Source organism: Rhagoletis pomonella, unplaced genomic scaffold (assembly GCF_013731165.1).
Source record: "Rhagoletis pomonella isolate Grant_MI unplaced genomic scaffold, Rhpom_1.0 Rhpom_scaffold_00005, whole genome shotgun sequence".
NCBI classification, from domain to species: domain Eukaryota; kingdom Metazoa; phylum Arthropoda; class Insecta; order Diptera; family Tephritidae; genus Rhagoletis; species Rhagoletis pomonella.
The window spans coordinates 17,566,112-17,590,688 of record NW_023458559.1 but is presented as its reverse complement, the minus strand read 5'-3'; the positions used below and the strand labels follow the sequence as shown (position 1 = coordinate 17,590,688).

Below are 24,577 nucleotides of genomic sequence, written 5' to 3'. Positions count from 1 at the left end.
CGCTAACATTTCGAGCACATCTGCATGCTAAATGGGAAATAAAAGCGATTGTTATGTTATTAAAAATCAACGCGAACTCTTAGCGACTTGCAACTTGCACTTTATTATACTAAAATTTAGTAATCTATAAAACTGCATACCCAAAATTATTATAAAAACTAAAAACAAAAAAAATACTTTTGGTAACATTTTTTTATAACATTTCAAATTATTACTTTTTAATTTATTTTTTGTTTTATGAGAACCCTACAATTGTTTTTAACTAGTTTTTATTATGAAATTTTTATTAGCTGGAACAGGAGAATCGGTCTTCTTCAAAATTGGCGCAATTTCTGCACTTTGCACTAAAAATTCAATACAAACAAATAAAAATTCGAAAATTGGGCTCAACTAGTCTGTTGCAAATTTTATTAGCTTTCATTTAAAAAAATAATTAATCAAATCGGTTGAGAAATGAAGGCTCCAGTGAATTATGAACATTACATTCCATTTATTGACCACTGTGCATGCCCCCTTAAACCGGGAAAAGGAAAAAAACGTTTATTGTCTCGCAACACTTCAGCCTAATTTTTAAGAATCCGGTTAATCGATTATGAAGCTTGAATACATTTTCTGTACACACTCTGCAAGACCTTTCCAACATGTCGATTGGACGTCCGGATAAAAACTTCCAAATCTCGTGTATATATAAACGAGTCATTTCAGCATGCTACTATGGCTGCTTTCGTCACTCGCGCGCACTGCCGTGCGCTGTGATTAAAGAATTAACACTTTGCACTTTAATAAGTACATCACTGAAGACGCGCCACATACCAACCTAAGATAGTTCACATTTCTGCGCTTTAAAGCTCAAAATATATCCATATTGCTTTACATATAAATTCCAATGTAAGTAAGGCTATAATACGACATAGACTTGCAAGAAATGGAATGTTTAAAAACAATATTAACAACAAAACTTTAAATAGAAATTTTAGTAAAGACAAATTTTTACATTTTGGAATTTGGAAAATTTACTTTAGATATTTCAAGTATTACTACAAAAAGTTTTATACAAATGGTCTTGCCCAATTCCCAGAAATTTAAACTTTGACGTTTCCATTTTTTTTTCTAATAATTTTTCATACAAATGTATCATCACATTAACTTTGTCATGTACATTTAGGATTCGATACGATACAAGGGTTCTGGTACTCGATTCCAAAAACTATCGTTTGAAAACTTTCGAGTAAAAAGTATCGGTATCGAATGGCAAAAATATCGAAATTCGTGTTCCTAATAACAAGAATGATAGTATACAAGATTTCGCATTCGCGGCGGCGATGAGATTTCTCAAGTAAAAGTAAACAAAGCCGAATGGGAGGCGAAAAGAAACTGTCAAACTGTGAATTTTCTCAATTTCGTTTCTGTCTTGCTAACCCTTCGTAGAAAAAAGTTCTGCGCCAAAATACTTCCGCCGCTCTTATCCAGCAACACAGAAAGGATAATTCTATTTCGTATGAGTTATAATCCTTAAGCGCGCCGAAGGCCCCCTACGCAGAAAGAAGTTCTGCACAAAAATACTTGCGCCGCTCTTTTCCGGCAACAAAGAACGGAGGATTCAACTTTGTAAGTGTTATAATCTCCAAGCGCGGCCGAAGGCCGCCTACGCTGAAAGAAGTTCTGCGCAGTAACAATTCCACCGCTCTTTTCCGGCAACAAAGAAAGTATAATCCTACTTCGTGACGGTTATAGTCCCTAAGCGCAGCCGAAGGACCCCCACGCAGAAAGAAGTTCTCTGAAAAGAAATCTTTGGATGAACCTCCATGGAATAAATAACACTGTAATCAAATGGCCGTATAAGTATTAATGCCGTGATGAATTGTCCCTGTGATGAGTTTTTGTAAGACAATCTGCCATAATATTACACCACCGTAACAAGCATAGGCAATACCATTTTTTTGTGACCGAAAACGAAATTTTCAGATGGGACCGGAAGAAAGAAAACATTACTTTTATTTGGCACAGTGGAATGTACATACATGCATGCATACCCACAATTCCACATATTTATTTGCATACGTTTTTAATTGCTTAATAAGTTCTTTGACTTTTAATCTATTTATTATCAGCTATAATTGAAATAATGCCTTCCGTGTAGAATCAGAGAGATCTATTCGGATTGGAATATTGTTTATATGTATGTATTTGAACATACATACATACGTACAGCTTTTTTCATCTTTTAGTTGTCGTTATCTCAATTGAAATGGTATGACTACGGTGACCAGATTTCTGTGAACCAATATCGGGACACAACATCTTTTAATACAGTTTAAAAACTGTAAGAAAACAAAAAACACTTGAGAAATGATCGCAAAAATGTATGCACACAATATATACGGTGCCGAGAATGTAAATAGAGAAAAGAGTTTTTGGCAAATTTTGGCTACTTTTCTTTGTTTACTATTTCTTTTATGAAACTATATATCTTACTATCTAAAAAAAAAACAAATAAATAAAAATTTCACACTCTGTAGAACATTTACGAAAAATTCGACGAACATTAACAAATGTTAATACAAATTTTAATCTTTTTAATCCGAATTTAGAATTTTTTTGATAATGCCCGTATGATACTATGTTTTTTTCTTACATTTCGAGCGTATTTTACGCCATATCTTGAAAGAAAGAGAAAGTTATATACGATTTCAGTACTTGTACGAAAAAATAAACGACCAACTAACGAAAAACAAACTAGTTTGTTAAAAATAGTCCGACCAACTTGTATTTCGTTAGGTTTTTCTGACAGATGGCTTTATTTCGTCGTTTTTCTTACACAGCTGTTTGCATTTTAATAATAATCCCGACGGTTTTTACCCTCCATTCCCGCCCATCCGCAAGAGGGGCGCAGTCCGCATGACGTACGGAACCAGTATTTTCAATTTTTGCGCCGAGTCACGATCAGTGATCGGACTTCTACCACATTGTGGTAGATCTGCCACTTTCTTGAGCATCTACCACATCTACCACTCAATGATATATTAAAAAATTCCGCATTCCCGGCACCGATGAAATTTCTCAAGTAAAAGTAAACAAAGCCGAATGGGAGGATAAAATAAACTGTAAAATAGTAAACTTTCTCAGTAATTAATTTTTCGACAGGAAACGCGGTTTTAATGTGTTAAATTGGAAAATATATGATTTATGAAAAGAATTAATAGCGAAAATGTTAAAAAATGACGATTTTTGTGAAAGTATTACCAAATTTAAGTGCATCTAAGGTTTCTGAGGCGTTGTTTACTTTTACTTGAGAATTGTCAAAATCGGCAAATCCCAATTAGCTGCTATTGGATCGTGCCACATTTGTTCGCTACTTCGTGATGTGATAAAAAGAAAAGCTGGCAGCGCTCCGCAAGGTTGTAGAAATCTCTTAAAATATGTTCGAAAAATATCCTAATATGGAAGGAACTGCTTTTCACTGTCAAGGAAAAAAATTGCCAAAACTCAACGCAATTTTTAGCAACTTCAATCTTGCACTTTATTATACTTAAATTAAATTTTTTTTAGAGTCTAATTAAAAAGTTTGCCATTTAGGTGAAACCTTGCAGAATTTTTTTAATTTTTGTACAAAAGTTTGATCCAAACATAAAAATAGTAAAGTTTGTTTTTCATAATAAAAAGATATTTTTAATTTTTAAACATATAGCAACCCATTTTCTACATTTAAGTTTATAGTTTAGTATGAAAATAAGTGTCCCCAACTTCATATATTTTTGTGGATCGAAGACTTTAAAAACTAAAACCTCAAATTCTGTTGGGCTACTACATCTACCACATTTTTTTGAAATCTACCACATTTTTTTCAAGATTCTACCACACAGAATTTTTTAAGTCCGATCACTGGTCACGATGGACAGGAGTTTGTTAAGTGTCGAGATCTAAAACTGTTCAGCTACAGAACTGAATTCATCAGCCGATTTTATGTCTGTATTTTAATGATTCATTTATTGAGAGAGGACAGTATCGGTTTCTTAATGCTGAAAAGCGGATCTGATATATCAAACCTGCTGGGATGAGAGTTAAAATCCTGGCATAGCAGTGGAGTGGGTTGTGCAATTCAAAATTAGTTTTACAAGCTTTCAGAAATAGGGGACAAAAGTGTCTTGATACCCGGGAGGGAACATTAAGGCTAACTTCGCCAAGAAGAAGCGGACTTGAAATTGAGCCTGTTAGTAATCTATATATATAAAAATGAAATGTCTTTCGTATGACGGCGATGCCTGACCATACGGTTGAACCGATTTCAATTCTGTAAAAAGCACATTTTTGGACCTTCTGAGCGGAAGGTTCTTTGAATAAAAAAAATTGAAATTTTTTGTTGTTGTTGCCGAAAAATGAAGAAAGCTGAGACGTCACGATATCAAAATTTCTTAGAGTTTTCCGTATATTGAATGTCACTAAACTACTAAACGGCTGGACCGATTTCGTTCATATTTGGAACAAATTTCAGCACCTTGAAGGGAAATATGTTGACTAAAAATTTAATCGCTAGATGGCGCAGGGGTCGGGATATTCATACCAATTGCATTTACTTGCTGATTTGGCTCATATTTAGAAAACAATTTAGCCAATTTAAAAGAAATATTTGGACTTGAAACTTACACGATAGGTGGCCCTGTGGCCGAGACATCCCCAAAAATTATTTTACGCTAAGGGAAGGATATCTACTCAATATTTGTGGAATTATGTATGTATGTATGTGCCACGTTGCAGCCTAAACGGATGGACAGAATCGAACAAAATTTTGACAAAGTGTTTCCATGACTCCTGGGCCTATAATAGGGTGAAAAGAATTGGGATCCTACAAGGAGGCGTGGCACCTCCGATAGGCGTAAAATTTTTAATCAGCCATAACTTCGGAACCATAAGTCACATGACCTTGAAATTTGGTATACAGACATATAAATGGTAGATGCTTATAAGAGGGTATATATAAATGAGTTTGTAGAAGGGGGCGTGGCATATCCCATAGGCGTGGAATTTTTTATCAGCTATAACTTCGGAACCTTAAGTCACACGAACTTGAAATTTGGTATGCAGACATATCAATGGTAGCTGCTTATAGGAGGGTATATATAAATGAGTTTTTAAAAGGGGGCGTGGCAAATCCCATAGGCGTTGAATTTTTTATCAGCAATAACTTCGGAACCATATGTCACACGAACTTGAAATTTGATATGCAGACATTTTAATGGTCGGTGCTTATAGGAGGGAATATATAAACGAGTTTGTAAAAGGGGGCGTAGCACATCTCATAGGCGTTGAATTTTTTATCAACTATAACTTCGGAACCATAAGTCACACGAACTTGAAATTTGGTATGCAGGCATGTCTATGGTAGGCGCTATAGTATGGTATATATAAATGAGTTTGTAAAAGGGGGCGTGGTACATCCCATAGGCGTGGATTTTTTTTTCAGCTATAACTTCGGAACCATAAGTCCCAAGAACTTGAAATTTGGTATGCAGGCATGTCTATGGTAGGGGCTTATACGAGGGTATATATAAACGAGCTTGTAAAAGGGGTGTGGTACATCCCATAGGCGTGGAATATTTTATCAGCTATAACTACCGAACGATAGGCCCCATGAACTTGAAATTTGGTATGAAGACATATCAATAGTAGGTACTTATACGAGGGTTTATATAAATGAGTTTGTAAAAGGGGGCATGGCAAATCCTATAGGCTTGGAATCCTTTATCAGCTATAATTTCGGAACCACAAGTCCCACGAACTTGAAATTTGGTATGCAGGCATATCAATGGTAGGTTTTTATAGGAGGTTATATACAAAGGAGTTTGTGAAAGGGGGCGTGGCATATCCCATATTCGTTGAAAGGTTTATCAGCTATAACTTCGGAACCATATGTCGCATCAACTTTAAATTTGGTATGCAGTTATACACATATCTGGTAGGTGCTTATAATAGGGTCTATATAAATGAGTTTGTAAAAGGGGGCGTGGTGCATGCCGTAGGCGTGGATTTTTTTATCATCTATAACTTCGGAACCATAAGTCCCTCGAACTTGAAATTTAATTTGCAGACATATCAATGGTAGGTGCTTATGGGAGGGTATATATAAACGAGTTTGTAAAAAGGGGCGTGCCACATCCCATAGGCGTGGAATTTTTTATCAGGTATAACGTCGGAACCATAAGTCGCACAAACTTGAAATTTGGTATGCAGGTGTAGCTATGGTAGATGCTTATAAAAAGATAAATATAAATAAGTTTGTAAAAGATGGCGAGGCAAATCCCATAGCCGTGAAAATTTTTATCAGCTATAACTTCAAAACCATAAGTCACATGAAATTTAAATTTGGTATGCAGACATATCTATGGTAGGAGCTTATAGTAAGGTATATATGAATGATTTTATAAAAGGGTGCGTGGCACATCCCGTAGGCGTGGAATTTTTAATCAGCCATAAATTGGGAACCATACTTAAGTCACATGAACTTGAAGTTTGGTATTCATACATACATAGGTATCAATGGGAGATGTTCAGAGTAAAGTATATATAACTGAGTTTGTAAAAGAGGGATATACATATATATATTTATCTATTAGATGACTCGGATATTTAAAACTGTGTGTTTTTTTTGAAACCTTACCGTCTTTAGATTATTTTGAAATGGAAAGATTAAATCGTTTTTTAATCTCGCGATGCTCTTAAACGAAAAAGTTTCTTTCATAATGAATAAAACTCCTTCCGAATTAAGCATTCTACTAGAAAAGTGCACCTAAATAAAACAGCTAATCGAATAGGCAGCTAAATGGAATGTACCGTAGTAGAATAATTTTTATTTACAAATTTGATCGTTACCATAATCTATCTAATATTAATAACGGAACAAAATTTGTAGTACAAGTGATGATCAATATATATTAGTTAAAGCACGATAAAGCTAAAAGTATAGCTCATAAGTATGCCTTCATGTAAACAAAGAAAATAGTTTGTTTCCTTTAATTTATGCTGAACTGAATATTTGTATTACTGTTTTATATTTTGATTTGTTTACCCCGAACGAAGTCGTGAAATGTCTTTCGTATGACGGCGATGCCTGACCAAACGGTTGAACAGATTTCGATTCTGTAAAAAGCACATTTTGGACCTTCTGTGTGGAAGGTTCTTTGATTTAAAAAAATTTGAAATTTTTTGTTGTTGCCGAAAAATGAAGAAAGCTGAGACGACACGACTTCACAATTTCATAGAGTTTTCCGTATATTGAATGTCACTAAACTACTAAACGGCTGGACCGATTTCGTTCATATTTGGAACGTATTTCAGCACCTTGAAGGGAAATATTTCGACTAAAAATTTAATCGCTAGGTGGCGCTGGGGTCGGGATATTCATAAAAATTATATTTACTTGCTGATTTGGCTCATATTTTATTTAGAAAACAATTTAGCCAATTTAAAATAAATATTTGGACTTGAAACTCACACGATAGGTGGCCCTGTGGCCGAGACATCCCCAAAAATTATTTTACGCAAAGAGAAGGATATATCTACTATATATTTGTGGAAGTATGTATGTATGTATGTATGGGCCAGGTTGCAGCCTAAACGGATGGACAGAATCGAACAAACTTTTGACAGAGTATTGCCATGACACCTGGGCCTATAATAGGGTAAAAAAAGTTTGGATTCGACAAGGGGGCGTGGCACCTCCCATAGGCGTGAAACTTTTAATCAGCCATAACTTCGGAACTATAAGTCACATGAACTTGAAATTTGGTATGCAGTCATATACATATATGGTAGGTGCTTACAGTAGAGTATATATAAATGACTTTGTAAAAGTGGGCGTGGCACATTCTATAGGCGTGAAATTTGTTATCAATCATAACTTCGGAACCATTAGTCACACGAACTTGAAATTTGGTTTACAGTCATATATATGGTAGGTGCTTATAGTATGGTATACATAAATGAGTTTGCAGAAGTGGGCGTGGCACATCTAATAGGCGTGGAATATTTTATCAGCTATAAATCCGAAACTATAAGTCATATGAACTTGAAATTTGTTATTCAATCACACATATGGTAGGTGCTTATATTAGGGTATATATAAATGAGTTTGTAAAAGTGGGCGTGGTACATCCCATAGGAATATTTTATCAGCTATAACTCCGGAAGTATAAGCCATATGAACTTTAAATTTGGTATACAGACATAACTATGGTAGGTGCATACAGTAAGGTGTATATAAATGAGTTTGCAAAAGGACGCGTGGCACATCGCATAGGCGTGGAATATTTTATCAGCTATAAATCCGAAATTATAAGTCATATGAACTTGAAATTTGTTATTCCGTCATTCATACATATGTTAAGTGCTTATAGTAGGGTATATATAAATGAGTTTGAAAAAGTGGGCGTGGCACAACCCATAGGATTATTTTATCAGCTATAACTCCGGAACTATAAGCCACATGAACTTTAAATTTGGTATGCAGACATAACTATGGTAGGTGCTTACAGGAAGGTATATATAAATGAGTTTGCAAAAGGAGGCGTGGCACATCGCATAGGCGTGGAATATTTTATCAGCTATAAATCCGAAATTATAAGTCATATGAACTTGAAATTTGTTATTCAGTCATACATACATAGGGTAGGTGCTTACAGTGGGGTATAAATAAATGAGTTTGAAAAAGTGGGCGTGGCACATCCCATAGGATTATTTTATCAGCTATAACTCCGGAACTATAAGTCACATGATTTTGAAATTTGGTATGCAGACATAACTATGGTAGGTGCTTACAGTAAGGTATATATAAAGGGCTTTGTAAAAGGGGGCGTGGCACATCCCATAGGCGGGGAAATTTTTATCAGCTATAATTTCACAACCACCAGTCACATGAAATTGAAGTTAGGTACGCAGACATATCTGCGGTAGGTGCTCACAGTAGGCTATATATACATGAGTTTGTAAAAAATGGCGTGGCACATCCCATAGGCGACCCTTTTATCAACTATAACTTGGGAACCACAAGTCCCAAGAACTTGAAATTTGGTATGCAGGCATATCTTCGGCAGGCGCTTTAAGTAAGGCATATATAGCATTCGCACATTTATTTAAACCAAACGCAAATCAATTTAACCCAAACGCAAATTAAATTAAACCAAACGCAAATTAAATTAAACCAAACGCAAATTAATATAACCCAAACGCAAATTAATTTAACCCAAACGCACATCAATTTCACCCAAACGCAAATTAAATTAAACCGAACGCAAATTAAATTAAACCAAAGGCAAATTTTATTAATCCGCATAGAAATTAAACGTAACACAGCAAAAAGGTAACTATTACTATTATATGGTGTTTACATGAGGCGATTTTAGAGGTGATTAGTGTAATCAAAAGTTTGCTGCCACCCAAATTCATTAGGAGCCAAGAATGATAGAATACAAGATTGCGCCAATCGAGCTGAGAGCAGCTGTCCGTGACGTCAAAAAACACTAGAATGAGAGAGCAAGACGAACTCGACAAGAAAAAGAGGAAGCATCGACCAAAAGGCAGTGTTGCCAAGTTTTGACTTTGAAAAAGCACCAAATTTTTATTGGTGTATTTTATGGACTTTATATGAATACATAATTTTATTGTAAGGATGCCGATTCAAAAATCAATGTTTCTTGCACAACGGTCGATTTCTTCTGGCATGATTGAAGGTGCTGCCATATATTTCTTTGTCACTTATGATTGTCACTGTGCCATGATTTTGTTTAAATTTTTGTAAAATTGCTTACCACACTTACGTTTGGTTTAATTTAATTTGCGTTTGGGTTAAATTGATTTGCGTTTGGGTTAAATTGATTTGCGTTTGGGTTAAATTGATTTGCGTTTGGTTTAAATAAATGTGCGAATGCTATATAACTGAGTATGCAAAAGGAGGCGTGGCACATCCCATAGGCGTGGAAAATTCGGAATCATATGTCAAGTGAAATTGAAATTTGGTACGCACGTCCCATGGACCTGGAATGTTTTATCAGCTATAACTCCGGAACTAAAAGTCGCTTGAACTTGAAATTTCGTACGCAGCCATTTTAATGATAGGTACTTATATTAGGGTATATATAAATGAGTTTGGAAAAGAGGGCCTGGCACGTCCAATAGGCATGAAATATTATATCAGCTATAACGTCGGAACTATAAGTCCCATGAACTTGAGATTTGGTATGCAGATATATCAATGGTAGGTGCTTATATATAAATGGGTTTGTAAAAGGGGGCGTGGCACATCCCACAGGCGTGGAAAATTTTATCAGCTATAATTTCAAAACCATAAGTCAAACGAATTTGAAATTTGGTACGCAAACCTATCTATGGTAGGTGTATCTTAATATATAAAAATCTCGTGTCACTGTGTTCGTTTACGCTAATCTCCGAAACCGCTTAACCGATTTGAATGAATTGTGGGCGTGTATTGTTGGTTTCAACTGAAAAGATAGGATAGTTGTGAACCCGAGAAAACATATTTTTTTTTCATCGAAATTTTTTCTATGTTCTCGCATCATGCTTATCTAATATATAAAAATCGAACTCTTCCTACACGGCTTGACCGATCTTTATGAAATTTTTGTGTTATATATGGTAGGTATGGGAATCGGATGTAAAGCATATTTCATACCGCTAGGTGCAGGGGGCGTGGCACCTCCCAAACAAACCGAATTTTTCATACTGCATATCCCGGAAAATGTTCATGGAAGAGGTCTCGAACTTGGTATGGAGATATATGAAAGCCCTCGCATACTCATGGAGATAAATTGTGGTTATCGGAAAAAGAGGCGTGGCGCTTTCCATACACATCGAATTTTTCATACTGGATATCTCTGGATGTGTTCATGGAAGAGTACTGGAACTTGGTATGTGCAAGATATATGTATAAAACGCGACTGATCATGAAGAAAAATTGGGGCTATTGAAAAAAGGGACGTGTCAGTTCCCATGGTAGATTACTGGAAAATGGTATAGAGATACATGAAATCAATCCCATGCTCTTAGAGAAAATTGGGGCTATTTGAAAAGGGGACGTGGCGCCTTTCAAACGCTCTGAAACTATTACGTATTTTTGTATGCATGTACAGTTTTGCTAAGTTATTTAAGACGGCAAATATACCTTCTGACAACCACCAAACCGTAATATTAGAAGACAAATGCGTCACTAAAAATCATGAACGTGAACTCTTGGTGAAAATGTTGAACCAAAATGTTTCAATACAAAAAATTTATTTTGGTCGAGATGAAGTTCGCCGGGTCTGCTAGGTTAACTATAAAAATTGTACCAAGCATTTGCCTGCGGCTGGAAAGTGTAGGAAGATTAATAAGTTTTAATCGACTCGAAGGTTATATTGAGAACCCCACGGAAATTTCTTAAAGCAAAAAGTAGGAATTGTTTTTGAATTGATTCTATCTTGTCTGAGTAAATTTGATACCTTGGATTCCAAACCACCGAACCGTATTCCAGAATCGGCCTAACTAATGTTGTAAACAGGGTTTTAGTGATATAAGGGTTACAAAATTCTTTTGACCATCGCTTCACAAATGCAAGAAGTACACCTTTAGGCTTGTTGACTGTCACATTAATATGAAGATTAAAATTAAGCTTAGGATCCATTGTGATACCAAGGTCCACAAAATTGTATACCTTTTCCAGGTTATGGTTACCTATTGTATAAGAAGCGGGATGAACAGCTCTTCGCGAGAAGCACATTACTTTACATTCTTTAGATTTAGAGGCATAAGATTTAGATGACACCAGCAAGCCATGCTGTCTAAGTATGATTGTAGCAAAGACCTTTCTTTAATTGAAACGTACGATTTATAAAGCTTAACATAATCTGCATTCATTCAAATTTTGGAAAATTGTATATCTGTAGAAATGTCGTTTATAAAAAGCAAGAACAGAACCGGGCCTAGGTGGCTACCTTGAGGGACTCCTGAAGTAACATCAATGACGTCAGAGATAGTATTTTTAAACATTACCCTTTGTGATCTATCATAGAGGTATGAAGAGATCCAACGGAGAAAATTAGGTGCAAGACCAAGAAAATCAAGTTTATAGATGAGCAACGGGTGGCACACTTTGTCAACTGCTTTACTGAAGTCAGTATATATAACATCAACAGTTTTGCTTTCACTAAATGCTTTTGAGATATAAGATGTTAATTCAAGTAATTTGTAGAAGTTGATTTGCCCTTGCAAAATCCATGTTGTCTATATGAAATGCTAGAAGAGATAGAATGCGTCAACTGATTTGTTATAATTGCTTCAAATAATTTAGGAATTGCAGAAAGCTTAGCTTTTCCGCGGTAGTTCTCCACTGAAGATCTGCTACCGCTTTTATGTAACGGGGTTATGAACGATTCCTTCCATATAATTGGAAAAACGCCCTCTTTAAGAGACAAATTAAATAACGGTATTTTGATACTTCATTCGGAAGGAAACCCACGTACATTTCGCTTGGAGTTTACGTAGTCATAAAATGATTTTGGGATATATATTTTACGCCGTTTGATTTACACAAGTAAGCTTTATAACACTTTTTGTTTAATTCAAAAAAACTTCTGATGCAAAAGTGAGTATTTTACATAGTATGAGTGTAAACCGTTTTTTTTGTGTAATCTTAAATAACGCGACTTTCTGTTTTTCAAATTTCTCAGTTCTTTAGTGAACCATAACTGTGTTTGTTCTTCAGGAACATACATGCGTTTAGGCACATGCTTTTCAAATAATTTATGTAAAGTAAAGTTAAAAAGTGCAACGCTTTGTTCAATATTTTCTTTATATGCAAGCCACGACAATTTAGACAGTTCTTTGTTAAGCATTTTAAAGTTGGTTTTCGAAAAATCAAAGCGAATAAATGGTTCGTACGCTTGGGTACTGCAATTTTGACCATCACTTATAACTTCGTAAGATACCTCCATAGCAGGGTGGTAGACATCTTCGGGCAAAACTAGTGGATAACGCTTATTTACAACGGACTTAGATGCATCATCAACATAAACAAGATCTAATACTTTACCAAACTTATTGTGAAGTACATTAACCTGAGTTAGGCAGAGTTCAGCCATCTCCTCTAAAAATACGTTGTTGCACACACTAGCCGCGAAAGGTACGATATCACAGTCAATGATCTTCCATGATATGCTTGGTTAATTAAAATCACCTAACACAATCATTGAATCAGAGGGTTTAGTCAATAAATTAACTGATTTCAGTAAAGCGATGAGTCGTGAATACACCAGTGTGTCAGATAAGGGAGGGATATAGCATAGAGCTAAGTAAATAGACCCTTTTCCAGCCTGTACACGAATGCATTTGAATTCTACTGAATCAATGTGTGGAAGACTAACTTCTTCAGATGGTATTAAAGAGTCTACAGCGAAGAGTACGCTACCGCCGATTCTGTCATCCCTAGACGAGTTATTTTCTTTGCATAAACAAAATGGAAATACAATTAAATTAAATATTGTCTTGCCACTTTAATTAAATTTTTTAATGTAACAAAACTGTTTTGCGCAAACTTTAATTTCGTTTATTTGAATTTCGGTAAGGATATGTCAAAACTCAAAAAAACCGAGGGCACTTGTGCACAAGGGTATATTAACTTTGTTCGCATAACGGTTGTTTTTAACAGCCAAAACGAATCGAGATAGATATGGACAAATATATACATAAATGATCAGAATGAAAAGAGGAGTCGACCGTGTACACGATAACTCGAGAAAAAATTTAGATATCTCATCGATATTTCAAGGTAGGTTGGTATTGAAAATGGGCGAAATCGGCGTGTAACCACGCCCACTACCCATATGACGGTATTTTCGAAAAATGCAAAAACTGCGATATTTCCGTAAATATTAGATGCAAATTGTTGAAAATTAGTATGTGCAGAAGAATTGTGGTAAAAAATAATATTATTATGAAATTTTTGCAAAATGGGAGTGACCCCGCCCACTTACGATGAAATGCTGTATCTCAGTAGCCGCTTCACCAATCCTTACCAAACTCGGTACGAGGCTTGGGTAGGATCTAGCTAAGAAATCCGTTGAAATTTTTGAAATCGGGCAATAACCACGCCCACCTACCATATAACGGTAATTTACAGAAACACGAAAACTGCGATAAATCAGTAACTACTGGAGCTAATTCACTTAAAATCGATGATTGCAATAAACACTTAGCAGAAAATTAGAATATTATAAATTTTTTGATAATGGGCGTGGCGCCGCCCACTTATGACCAAAAATGTGTATCTCTGTAACCGATCTATGAATTTCTACCAAACGCGGTGCACATAATAAACTTGGTACGCAGAAGCAATTTGTTGAAAATTATTCAAATCGTACTAAAATGTTCCCGCTTCCCGTATAAAGGTAAATTTTAGAAATAAGAAAACTCCGATATTTCAATAACTGAGGACGCTTATTTACTCCAAGTTAATAGTTACAACAATCTCCTAACAATAAATAGGACTGCTATAGACTTTTAGGAATTGGGCGCGGCACCGCCCACTTTATAACTACAAAGGTGTACCACTTAATCGATTTTTACCTAGCTAGGTTCAATTATATGATAAAGTCTAACTCTGCATATTATCGAAAACGTTTGAAATCGAGTAAACACCCCTACCTATCATGCAGAGGTAATTCAGAGAAAGTTGAAACGATGATATTTGATACATGCGCCGGGTATATAAAGTTCGGTTTCGCCCGAACTTATACTTCTTTACTTGTTGTAATTTGACTTTCGTCAGTTTTTTTGTTTGTATTACCAATGAAAAATACAGGAAAAAAACGTAGTATCATACGGGCATAATGCAGTTTTTGTAGCCCATTAAATTTTAGTATAACAAAGTGCAAGTTCGAAGTAGTTTGGACTACCGTTGATTTTTGGCAATTTTTTGATTACGCATTTTCTTCCAGACAAAGTATGTTAGACAATTTTTTGTATACAGAAAATGAGCAACACCTTCCACAAAAAAATTTCCAAAAATCAACGATAAGTCCTAGCTACTTAAAACTTGCACTTTACTACTACAAATTGAATGGGATACGAAACTGCATACTCAAAATGTTTCTAAGATATCTAATTAAAAAGCTTAAAATTTTTTATGAAACTTTGTCGAATTTTGTGAGTTTTTGTACAAAGTTTGATTTACATGGTTTTGTTATATAATATTTAGCACAAACACTTATAGGAAGTGTTGCCAGAAGTTTTTGCCGAATTGACAAAAAAAAACCCCCGGCTAAAACGACTAAAATGTTTCAACTAAAATTAACATGTTTATTTAAATAAATTGCAAGTAGAAAGACTAGTAAATTCATTAAATTATTTTTAGTTAACAAAGGTTATACGTAGTTAAGCTTTACACCACTCGTTAAATAAATCACAAAAACAGAGATTGGTAAATTCATTACAAATTATTTTTTTAGCAAAGGAAACTGTACTTTGCGTACGTTCCGCTCAAGGATGAAACTGACAGTTGAGTAGACTGTGTGTGTTTGCATAGAGAGCGTCAGATTGGCAACCCTTGCATCGACGGACCCAACGAACGTTGGCCACCACTCAACTTTTGACGCACGTAAGTCCGTCACTGCTGTCAGTTGTATAACCTCGCGTTTACACAAGACAAGACTAATGAGAATATGCACATAATTTACATATTGTTTGAGTAAAGTAGGCATCCAGACAATAAACTGTCTTCGATAAGCCATAGACAGTGATGAAGACATCAAAAGAAATGGGAATATATTAGTAAATAAAATAGTGTAAAAAAATATTTTTTTAAAAACAAGCTTTTATTTAACATGTACAATCAAAGAAATAAAATAAAGTAGTGTAACAAAAGATTTTTTAGCAAGAAAATTTTGTCAAAACTGCACTAAAATGAATAAAATAAAATAAGTTAAGATCTCGTTAAAGTTACTAAAAGCCATTTAGTGAAAGGAGTTATTCAAACTTTAATGAAAATTACTAACAATTTGTACTACCTAACCAATTATAAATGTACGCTGAATTCGCCGACAAGCTTTTTTAAAAACGAAGTAAATTAGTACAAATTGTTAGTAATTTTCATTAGAGCTTGAATAACTCCTTTCACTAAATGGCTTTTAGTAACTTTAACGAGACCTTAACTTATTTTATTTTATTCTATTCATTTTAGTGCAGTTTTGACAAAATTTTCTTGCTAAAAAATCTTGTGTTACACTACTTTATTTTATTTCTTCGATTGTACATGTTAAATAAAAGCTTGTTTTTAAAAAATATTTTTTTTACATTATTTTATTTTATAATTTTTAGTCCAGTTGTAAAAGCGTTGTATTTTATGTACAACATTTTGCAATAGATAATTCAACTTGCAATGAAAGAGAACAGAAGACTATGCAAGCAAAATGTTTTACGTTTTGTATAAACATACATATGTACATATAGCAGCAGTTAATTTTATTTAAAGAAATGGCGTGTCGTCCATTTCCGCTGTAGCATATGTAAATGGCATATACTTAGGCGCAATATTTAACTTTTCTGGCGGGGCGACATCTGGAGTCTTCTACTTCCTACAACGAGGTTCATATCTAGACTAGGTTGATGTCTAGAATTTGCCACAAATAGCTTTGCTACACTAGCGCCGCGGCGCGCCGGCAGGTTTAACAATTTTATAGTGGTTTTACGTTACTTGGCAAATTACGCTCTGTTAGCCAAAAACCTTACTATGTTTTGAATGAATACTTTATATTTGATTATCGTTTATAAATGTTCGAATTTAAAAATAATATTTTCGTACCAAATTTATTACGCACGTATTTGACTGTTCACATATATATATATGCAGGGTGTCCCAGAAGTAACGTGCCAAACTTTAGGGGATGGTAGGTGGGGGGTGAGCTCTCTGATAAACAAAAAATTTTCAGGTAAAAGTGTCACCGTTTTTGAAATATTAACATTTTTTTGAATTAAAAAAATCGTGCCTTTTCATGTACTTTCTTTAACTGGATCTATAAACCAGGTTATACTTAGTAAATTTTTTATGTTAAATACTTCCAGATAATTGCCTCTCCATACTCAAATGCAATGTAGTTAAAATATATTAAGGAACCATCATAAAACTAGGACTATTTTGGGATTTTTACTTTTTGATATTTTCTTCCCCAACTTTGACTATCTCTGGTGAAAAAAAATGTACTGAGCTATAACTTTACATTACAGAAAAAATTGCTCATTTATTAAAGATTTCAGAAAGGTGCCACTCTTACTGTTTCGAATAGAAAAAAAAGTTGTAGCCGCTTTTGTGGGTAAAGGACTGAGACACGCTAGGATGCATTTAATAGATTTAAATTTAAGTTGCTCTTGTTACCGACCAATGACATGTTAAAGTACAAAGGTACATTATTACTTGCTTCTGACATTATTTTGTGTTACTTACCGGAATTAGTGAAAGTGGATTTTGTCAAATTGGGCCCTTCGAACATTGTGTTATTAATACTATGACAGAGAACACGCAGTATACGACGCATGAATATGCGGTTATTCACCTAATTTACGGTGAAGCTTGCTGTAATGCCAGAGCTGCTCAAAGACTCTATGCAGAGCGTTACCCCAATCGTCGGCATCCGGGTCGTGAAGTATTCTCCCGGACCCATAGAGAAATATATGAAGGTAAGTGATTTTTACACCTTTCTTGTTTGCTTGCTTGTTAACTATCATTTTTCACTTTTTTAAGGTCGCATACCTGGAAGGCGTGGCGGCAAAACAGGACGTCCTGCAATGGTAGATGTTGAAGTTGTGTTAGAGGAAGTGGAACTAGGTCCTTCGACCTCAGTGAGAATGATGGAAATACGGACAGGAATACCAAAAACTACAGTTCACAAAGCTTTAAAAGACCATCAATTTCATCCCTACCACATTCAACGTGTTCAAGCTCTACAAGAAAGAGATTACCTGTCGAGGGCTAGATTTTGCCGAGAAATGTTGCGAATGCATGAATCAGACCCCATTTTTTTAAATAAAATAATTTTTTAGCGATGAATCATCATGCAAACGTGATGGTTATTTTAACTTACATAACCTTCACAGTTGGCAGATAGACATCCTCACGAAATGAGAGAAGATCGTTTGCAGTACCGGTACAAAATAAATTTATGGTGCGGTATTTTTAATTGTCAGATATTGGGACCTGTGGAACTGCCGCCAACGCTCAACTCTCACAGTTGTTTAGAGTTCCTTCAGGAACGGCTTCCAACTCTTTTAGAAGATGTATCCTTAAACCTGCGGCGAAGACTATGGCTGCAAAATGACGGGTGCCCTGCTCACTACGGGCGTGAAGTAAGAGCTCATTTAGACGAAACTTATCCTCGCCGATGGATTAAACGATACGGGCCAATCACGTGGCCTGCTCGATCGCCAGACCTGTATCCATTAGATTTTTTCTACTAGGGCTGTCTTAAGGACAAAATTTATTCAAAAATAGTTCAAAACGAAGAGCATTTGCGGGAACAAATAAATTGAGCTGCTGCTGAGATAGCCCAATTGGGTTTAAGATCTCTAAAAGCGTATTTTCTTAAAAGGCGACGAGCTTGTATTAGAGTAGAAGATCGCCAATTGGAGCATATTTTATCAATAAATGAATACATTTTTCTTCAAACAACTCATGTATATTTTATTTCACGTGAACCCATGCTTCAAAAAAAAATATTGATAGAATAGCCCTTGTTATAGACTCTAGTCCGAATTCCGGTAAGTAACATAAAATAATGTCAGGAGCAGGTAATAATGTGCCTTTGTACTATTTATGTAGCATTTCATTGGTCGGTAACAAGAGCAACTTAAAATTAAATCTATTAAATACATTCTAGCGTGTCTCAGTCCTTTACCCACAAAAGCGGCTATAACTTTTTTTCTATTCGAAACAGTAAGAGTGGCACCTTCCTGAAATCTTTATTAAATTAGCATTTTTTTATGTAATGTAAAGTTATAGCTCAGTACATTTTTTTTCACCAGAGATAGTCAAACATGGGGAAGAAAATATCAAAAAGTTAAACATACCAAAATAGTCCTTGTTTTGTGATGGTTCTTTAATATATTTTAACTATATTGCATTTGAGTATGGAAAGGCAACTATCTGGAAGTATTTTACATAAAAAATTTACTAAGTATAACCTGGTTTGTCGATGCAGTTAGAGAAAATACATGAGAAGGCACGATTTTTTGTTTTTAATTCAAAAAAATTTAAATATTTCAAAAACGGTGACACTTTTACCTGAAATTTTTTTGTTTATCAGGGTGCAAATCGCCTTGAAGGAAAGATTGGTCCAATTGCTCGAAAAATATAGTCGTAGGCATAGTAGCTTTGTATCTAGAGTCTAGACTCTAGACCAAAGATAGTCCAAAAATATAAAGCAATGTGATGTAAAACAGGTGAATTGTTCTAAAACTGGTCCGAATGTAATGCATAAGGTAAGAGTTTTGATCTAAAACTGGTTACAATGTCATGCAGTAGCGGACAACGGGTACAATTAACGACTTGCTGATATGTAGGCACTTAGTCAACAAATTTTCATGTGCGACATTGGCATGCAGAGAGAGTATCCGCTTGGAAAATCTGAGAACCCCGGTTCGAATCGCAGCTGGCGCAAGTTTTATTTTTTTTTTTCCCCCAAAACTGGTTACAATGTAATGCAGAAGCGGACAATTGGTGCGGGCCTAGACATTCAATGTTAAATGTAAATAGAATTTTACATGTTGTTGGACCAAACTTTGGACTAGTTACAATCACTTGTAGTCTAGTTTGTGGTGTGCTCTAAGTCTATTCCGAGATCCTACAGGGTGTGTGCGCAAAGATGCATGCCAGAATTTGTTGATATCCAGAGATGGTCAGGGTTCGAATTCCACTGCAGGCAACATGCAAGTTAAATATTTTTTTTTTAGTTTTTGTGTTGATTATTCACTTCATGGATGCTTTTTCAGAACGAACGCGGTCATTTGAATATGCGCGTAATTGAATTGAATATTTACCAATATACAGTACTTTCGTCGACGTTTCTATTTGCTTTTAATATTTTTTACCCTCAGTGTACGTACGCCACTTACTTCGCATATTTTTCCGTTCTTGACGTACAAGTACCCATTCTGACGGGCCTAATACGTAGCTAAGCTCTACATCAGATGTCATGTTTGTATTACTTAAATATAAAAAATAGATCAATTACAAACTTATGGCGTTTTCTTTTCTAAAGAAAAATTTTACATTCTCATATTGTAAAATTTGCAACATTATTTCAAAGAAAAAAGCCAGTAATTTATTTCGATGTCCATATATTTGAAACGCCCCCGTTTTGAATGATCTGCTCACTGTCTGCACATGCCTCTCAGAGAGCAATAATAAGCAAAAAGTAAAGTAAAGTATGTTGGCACCATGATACAATTATTCATACGTATTGTCTTCCCAGGGAGTTTGGCTTCACATCGAAATATGTGCCCATTTATTCTCATCCGTTTTTTCTAAATGCTGCAAATAAAACTTCACCATGGGCGTAGGTTTTTCCTATACATATATATATATATATTATATATTATATATTATATAACAAATTATACACTCAACGCTAACAAAATAATTAGTAAATTGATTTAAAAAGTGGATATGTGGATCATCCGGTTCTGTATCAAGTTATTTTCTCTAACTTCAAAGCACTTCCATTTAAAAAGGGTAACTATAAATAAATTTATAGTTCAGTTGGTTATTACTTTGTCTTTAGGTTCGTGTCTTCTAAGCGTACATCGAAAGTTTTGTATCACAGAACCAATCTGAGATTATTGATAAAACTATAGAACGGTTGGGTGAACAGTCAAGACGTTTACTTTTTAAGTAATTACAGTAGATGGCAGTAAACATATAACGCACATATATTTAGAGGCTGCTAATATATCTATTTTAAATTATAGTTAAATCATTAGTTAAACTTTTCTACAGAAAAATTACACAGAATTTTCTGTACTTAAGTTTAACTAATGATTTAACTATACTTTAAAATAGATAAGTTAACGGCCCTTAATGAAATTTTTATTTATTACACGGTGTGACAAAACAAAATCAAGTAATATATTTAGCATAAATGAATATACCAGCATAAAAAATGTGCATACTCAAAATGTTCAATACGTCCTCATATTTATACATACCTACGTATATAATTTAAGAGAAGATATTTCGCTGCATAGCAATGATTATAAATTGTTTGTTTACCTTAAAAAATTGCGGAGGAATAATACAGAGTATACGGAAAAAGTTAATTTTTTTTTTTAATTTTTTTTAGAATAACGTCTGGTCCGGCTATTTGGTTTACTATACAGGTATGTAAAGTTATGAATTGAGAAAATATATCAGGGTTTAGTTGAGATATTCGCTTTTGACCACTATGTTTTGTACATTTCCCAGTACTGCAAAGCTTTTGACTGTCATTCACCTGGGAGTGGCCAGAAGTGATTCGTGTGCTTACGGTTCAAATCACAGCTAACTACGTACGAATATTTATATCCATGAATCCTCTGAGTAGCGACCGAACGCTAGGTTGGGAGCGAGCTAAAGTGGGAGGGCGTAAAACCCCGCGTGCGCTGGGTTTGGGTCCCGCCACGTTAAAACCCTGCCCAATGAAAAAAACACATGCCTCGGAGGATACCCCCTCCTTTGATGACGACTACCGCAAACATAGGAAGGACTATGATTTTACGCTGATTGATGTCCTAGGGAAAATAAAGGCTGACGTCACCGCCATCCATGAAATGGGATGGACGGGGCGAGGAAGGTAAGGAGCCTTGCGATGTCTACTACAGTTGCAACGTAAAGGAGCGCAATTCGGTGTCTGATTTGTGGTAAGAGAGAGACCGGCGTTCACTCTAGTGGACGAAAGTCTAGCCACAATCCGCATCAAAGCGATATTCTTGAACATCTCGCTCATATGTGCCAATGCCCCAATGGAAGAGAAGGACGAGGCATCCAAGGATCTCTTAGCTTAGAGCGTACGTATTAGCGCTGCCCCGACATGTATAAAAATTGTGCTTGGCGATTTAAATGTCAAGTCGGGCAACGAAGGGATCTTTGGCGCCAGTGTCGGAAAATTCAGCCTCCACATAGAAACGGCTGAAGCTGTGCGACTTCGCCGGAGCCCGAAACTTGGCAGTATGTATTACTGGGATCTAGCTAGAGCTGTAAAACTATCGATAGTCATCCCACTCGATGTTTTCGATAGTTTGCATTGAAACTGTCGATAGTATCGGATAATTTTAAAATGCATTGGCAAGCTAGTTATATAAACTTTTCAGTTTTATTTAGTTCCTGAAGAATTGGCTAATTGTTATATTGCGATTTTAAGTAACTTTGTCCTTTCTCTTCGATTTTTAAAATATTTTAAGCCGGTTATATAAAAACCCAAAATTCCCAATTGTATGTATTACAAAAAGCTTTCATCAGTCCAACTCCGGCTAAACCACAGTACTTTTGCATAGAGTTCACTCCAAAATTTACTGAAAAGTCCATATTTTAAGCGTGTGTTACAAGAGCCCAATTCCTTGTACATTGTACAAATAGCCGAACCGTACCCCGACTTCTACATGATTAATCCATTCAAAGTAAAGATGAATCGATATAAGTAAATCCAAGTACATACTCGATTGTTTTCTCAATCTACTAAGTACTTTTGTACTCCATACTTTTTACTGCGATCCAAGTAGGTATCGAAAAAGACTACTTGTGTCGGAAGCGCAAAACTTATTATGCTTCAGCATCTTCTTTGAAAAGCAACCCATTAGAGCAGTGATTCCCAAAGTGGTCCAGGTGGACCCCCAGGGGTCCACGGAAGACTCGACGGGGGTCCACGGTGACGTGAACAAAATATGGGGGTCCATGAGATGTAAATGGGGGTCCATGAAAATTTATCTGGCTTCGATGTAAAGAACCAAAATGGTTGCTTGATAGCTTCTTTATTTAACTTTAATTTTTTGAGTCGTGTATCTCTTGACGCATTGCTGGACTTACCGTCACTTTGTGTTTTCACGTGGGGAAGCCTTAAAGGCCACCTGCAGACTAAAAAGAACCGGATGCTGGTATGACAATAAGTGGGGCGCGGCAAAAATTTGCTGGCGGCAGAGATTTAAACACTTGTGTCTTTTTAATGCTACAGGATAGTACGCCACCATTACATTTGTTGAAGAGATTCTATAATGTTGAGTTCCCTGAGATTGAATGCTAGTTTGATTCCATAGCTGAGACCTGACTCACAAATTGTCGAATCTTCTTACTGATGGCTCCAAAACTGACTCTGGGTCATGATCTGGGGCCTTTTTCGAGGTTAATGGAGATAAGTTTCCCTTTTCTGTAGAGGAATATGCTTCGGTCTTCCAGACTGAGGTAATTGCAATACTCAAATCCATGGGCTACGTGGTGGAACATAGGTGGAGGGGCAGGAGTATACATGACTGCAGTGACAACCAAGCTACACTTAAGGTATTGACCAGCCCTCTATTAAAGTACTTCCAAACTAGTTTCGCAATGCAAGTCTCGACTTAAATCTGATGGTGAACATAACGAGGTTGTTTTACTCTGGGTGCCAGGTCACTCTGGAGTACCTTGTTATGAGACATCTGATCATTTGGCCAGAGTTTGATCAGACCATTCCTCGGTCCACAAGCAGTTTTAGCAATCCCACCTTCGGCAGTCGAAGCCACCATCAAAAACTGGGTGAATACTTCACTCCGAAAACTCATGTTGCCTTCAATCTCACAAGGTATATCTAATTTTTTGCTCTAACTAGCAGACGGCACTGCAGACAACTTGGTGGACCGCTGACAGATCACTTCACATGGCACAAACACCTGACTGTGATAGAAGAGAATGAAACGGTGGAACACTTTTTGCGCTTGCTTGGTTGTTTGTCATCGATTTTTCTAGGCTCGACCTTTTCTCTATAGTTGTTGGCGCAGCAAAGTAGTTTCGACTACCAACATACATTTTTTTAGACTATTGAACTCATACTATTTTATGCAACCATGAATTGTTCTTTATTAACATTCCACTTTATCAATGTTCTTAATTACATTTGTTCCTTCAGTTAGTCCTTTGTATGCTGCGAACAAGTGAAGTTATTAAAGCGTTAATACACGAAGCTCTAAAACTCTTGTTTTATTCCTAATAGGTTATGGGCCCAGACCCATCGCGAAGTGCTTTATATTTTAAACAAAAGGTAACGTGAATTTCCCGCGGCATGAAATAAAGAATAAAACGAAAAGTTTTCCGGAAACACGCGGAGTATAAATTTCGAAAAGAAATTTCGCGAATATTGCAAACATGGCGGGAGTCGTTCGCATCAAGCCGCTCAATGCGGAGAATTACGACACATGGAAGCTACATATGCGTGCGGTCCTAATCAAAAATGATTTATGGGCATATGTGAACGGGGATAAAGAATGTCCGGCTGATGCAGCAGCCGCAGTTTTGTGGAAAACAAATGACGAAAAGGCATGTGCCGAC

At 35.8% G+C, this 24,577-nt stretch overlaps 1 protein-coding gene across 1 annotated transcript in view; it reads left to right on the top strand.

Annotated features, from left to right (window-relative positions):
* LOC118740023 overlaps positions 1–24,299 on the top strand; it is a 68,077-nt gene extending 43,778 nt beyond the window's left edge. Inside the window, exon 3 of the mRNA XM_036471522.1 lies at positions 24,243–24,299. Coding sequence (XP_036327415.1) covers positions 24,243–24,299 — 57 coding nt within the window. The remainder of the gene's footprint in view (positions 1–24,242) is intronic.
* Positions 24,300–24,577: the final 278 nt, after the last annotated feature.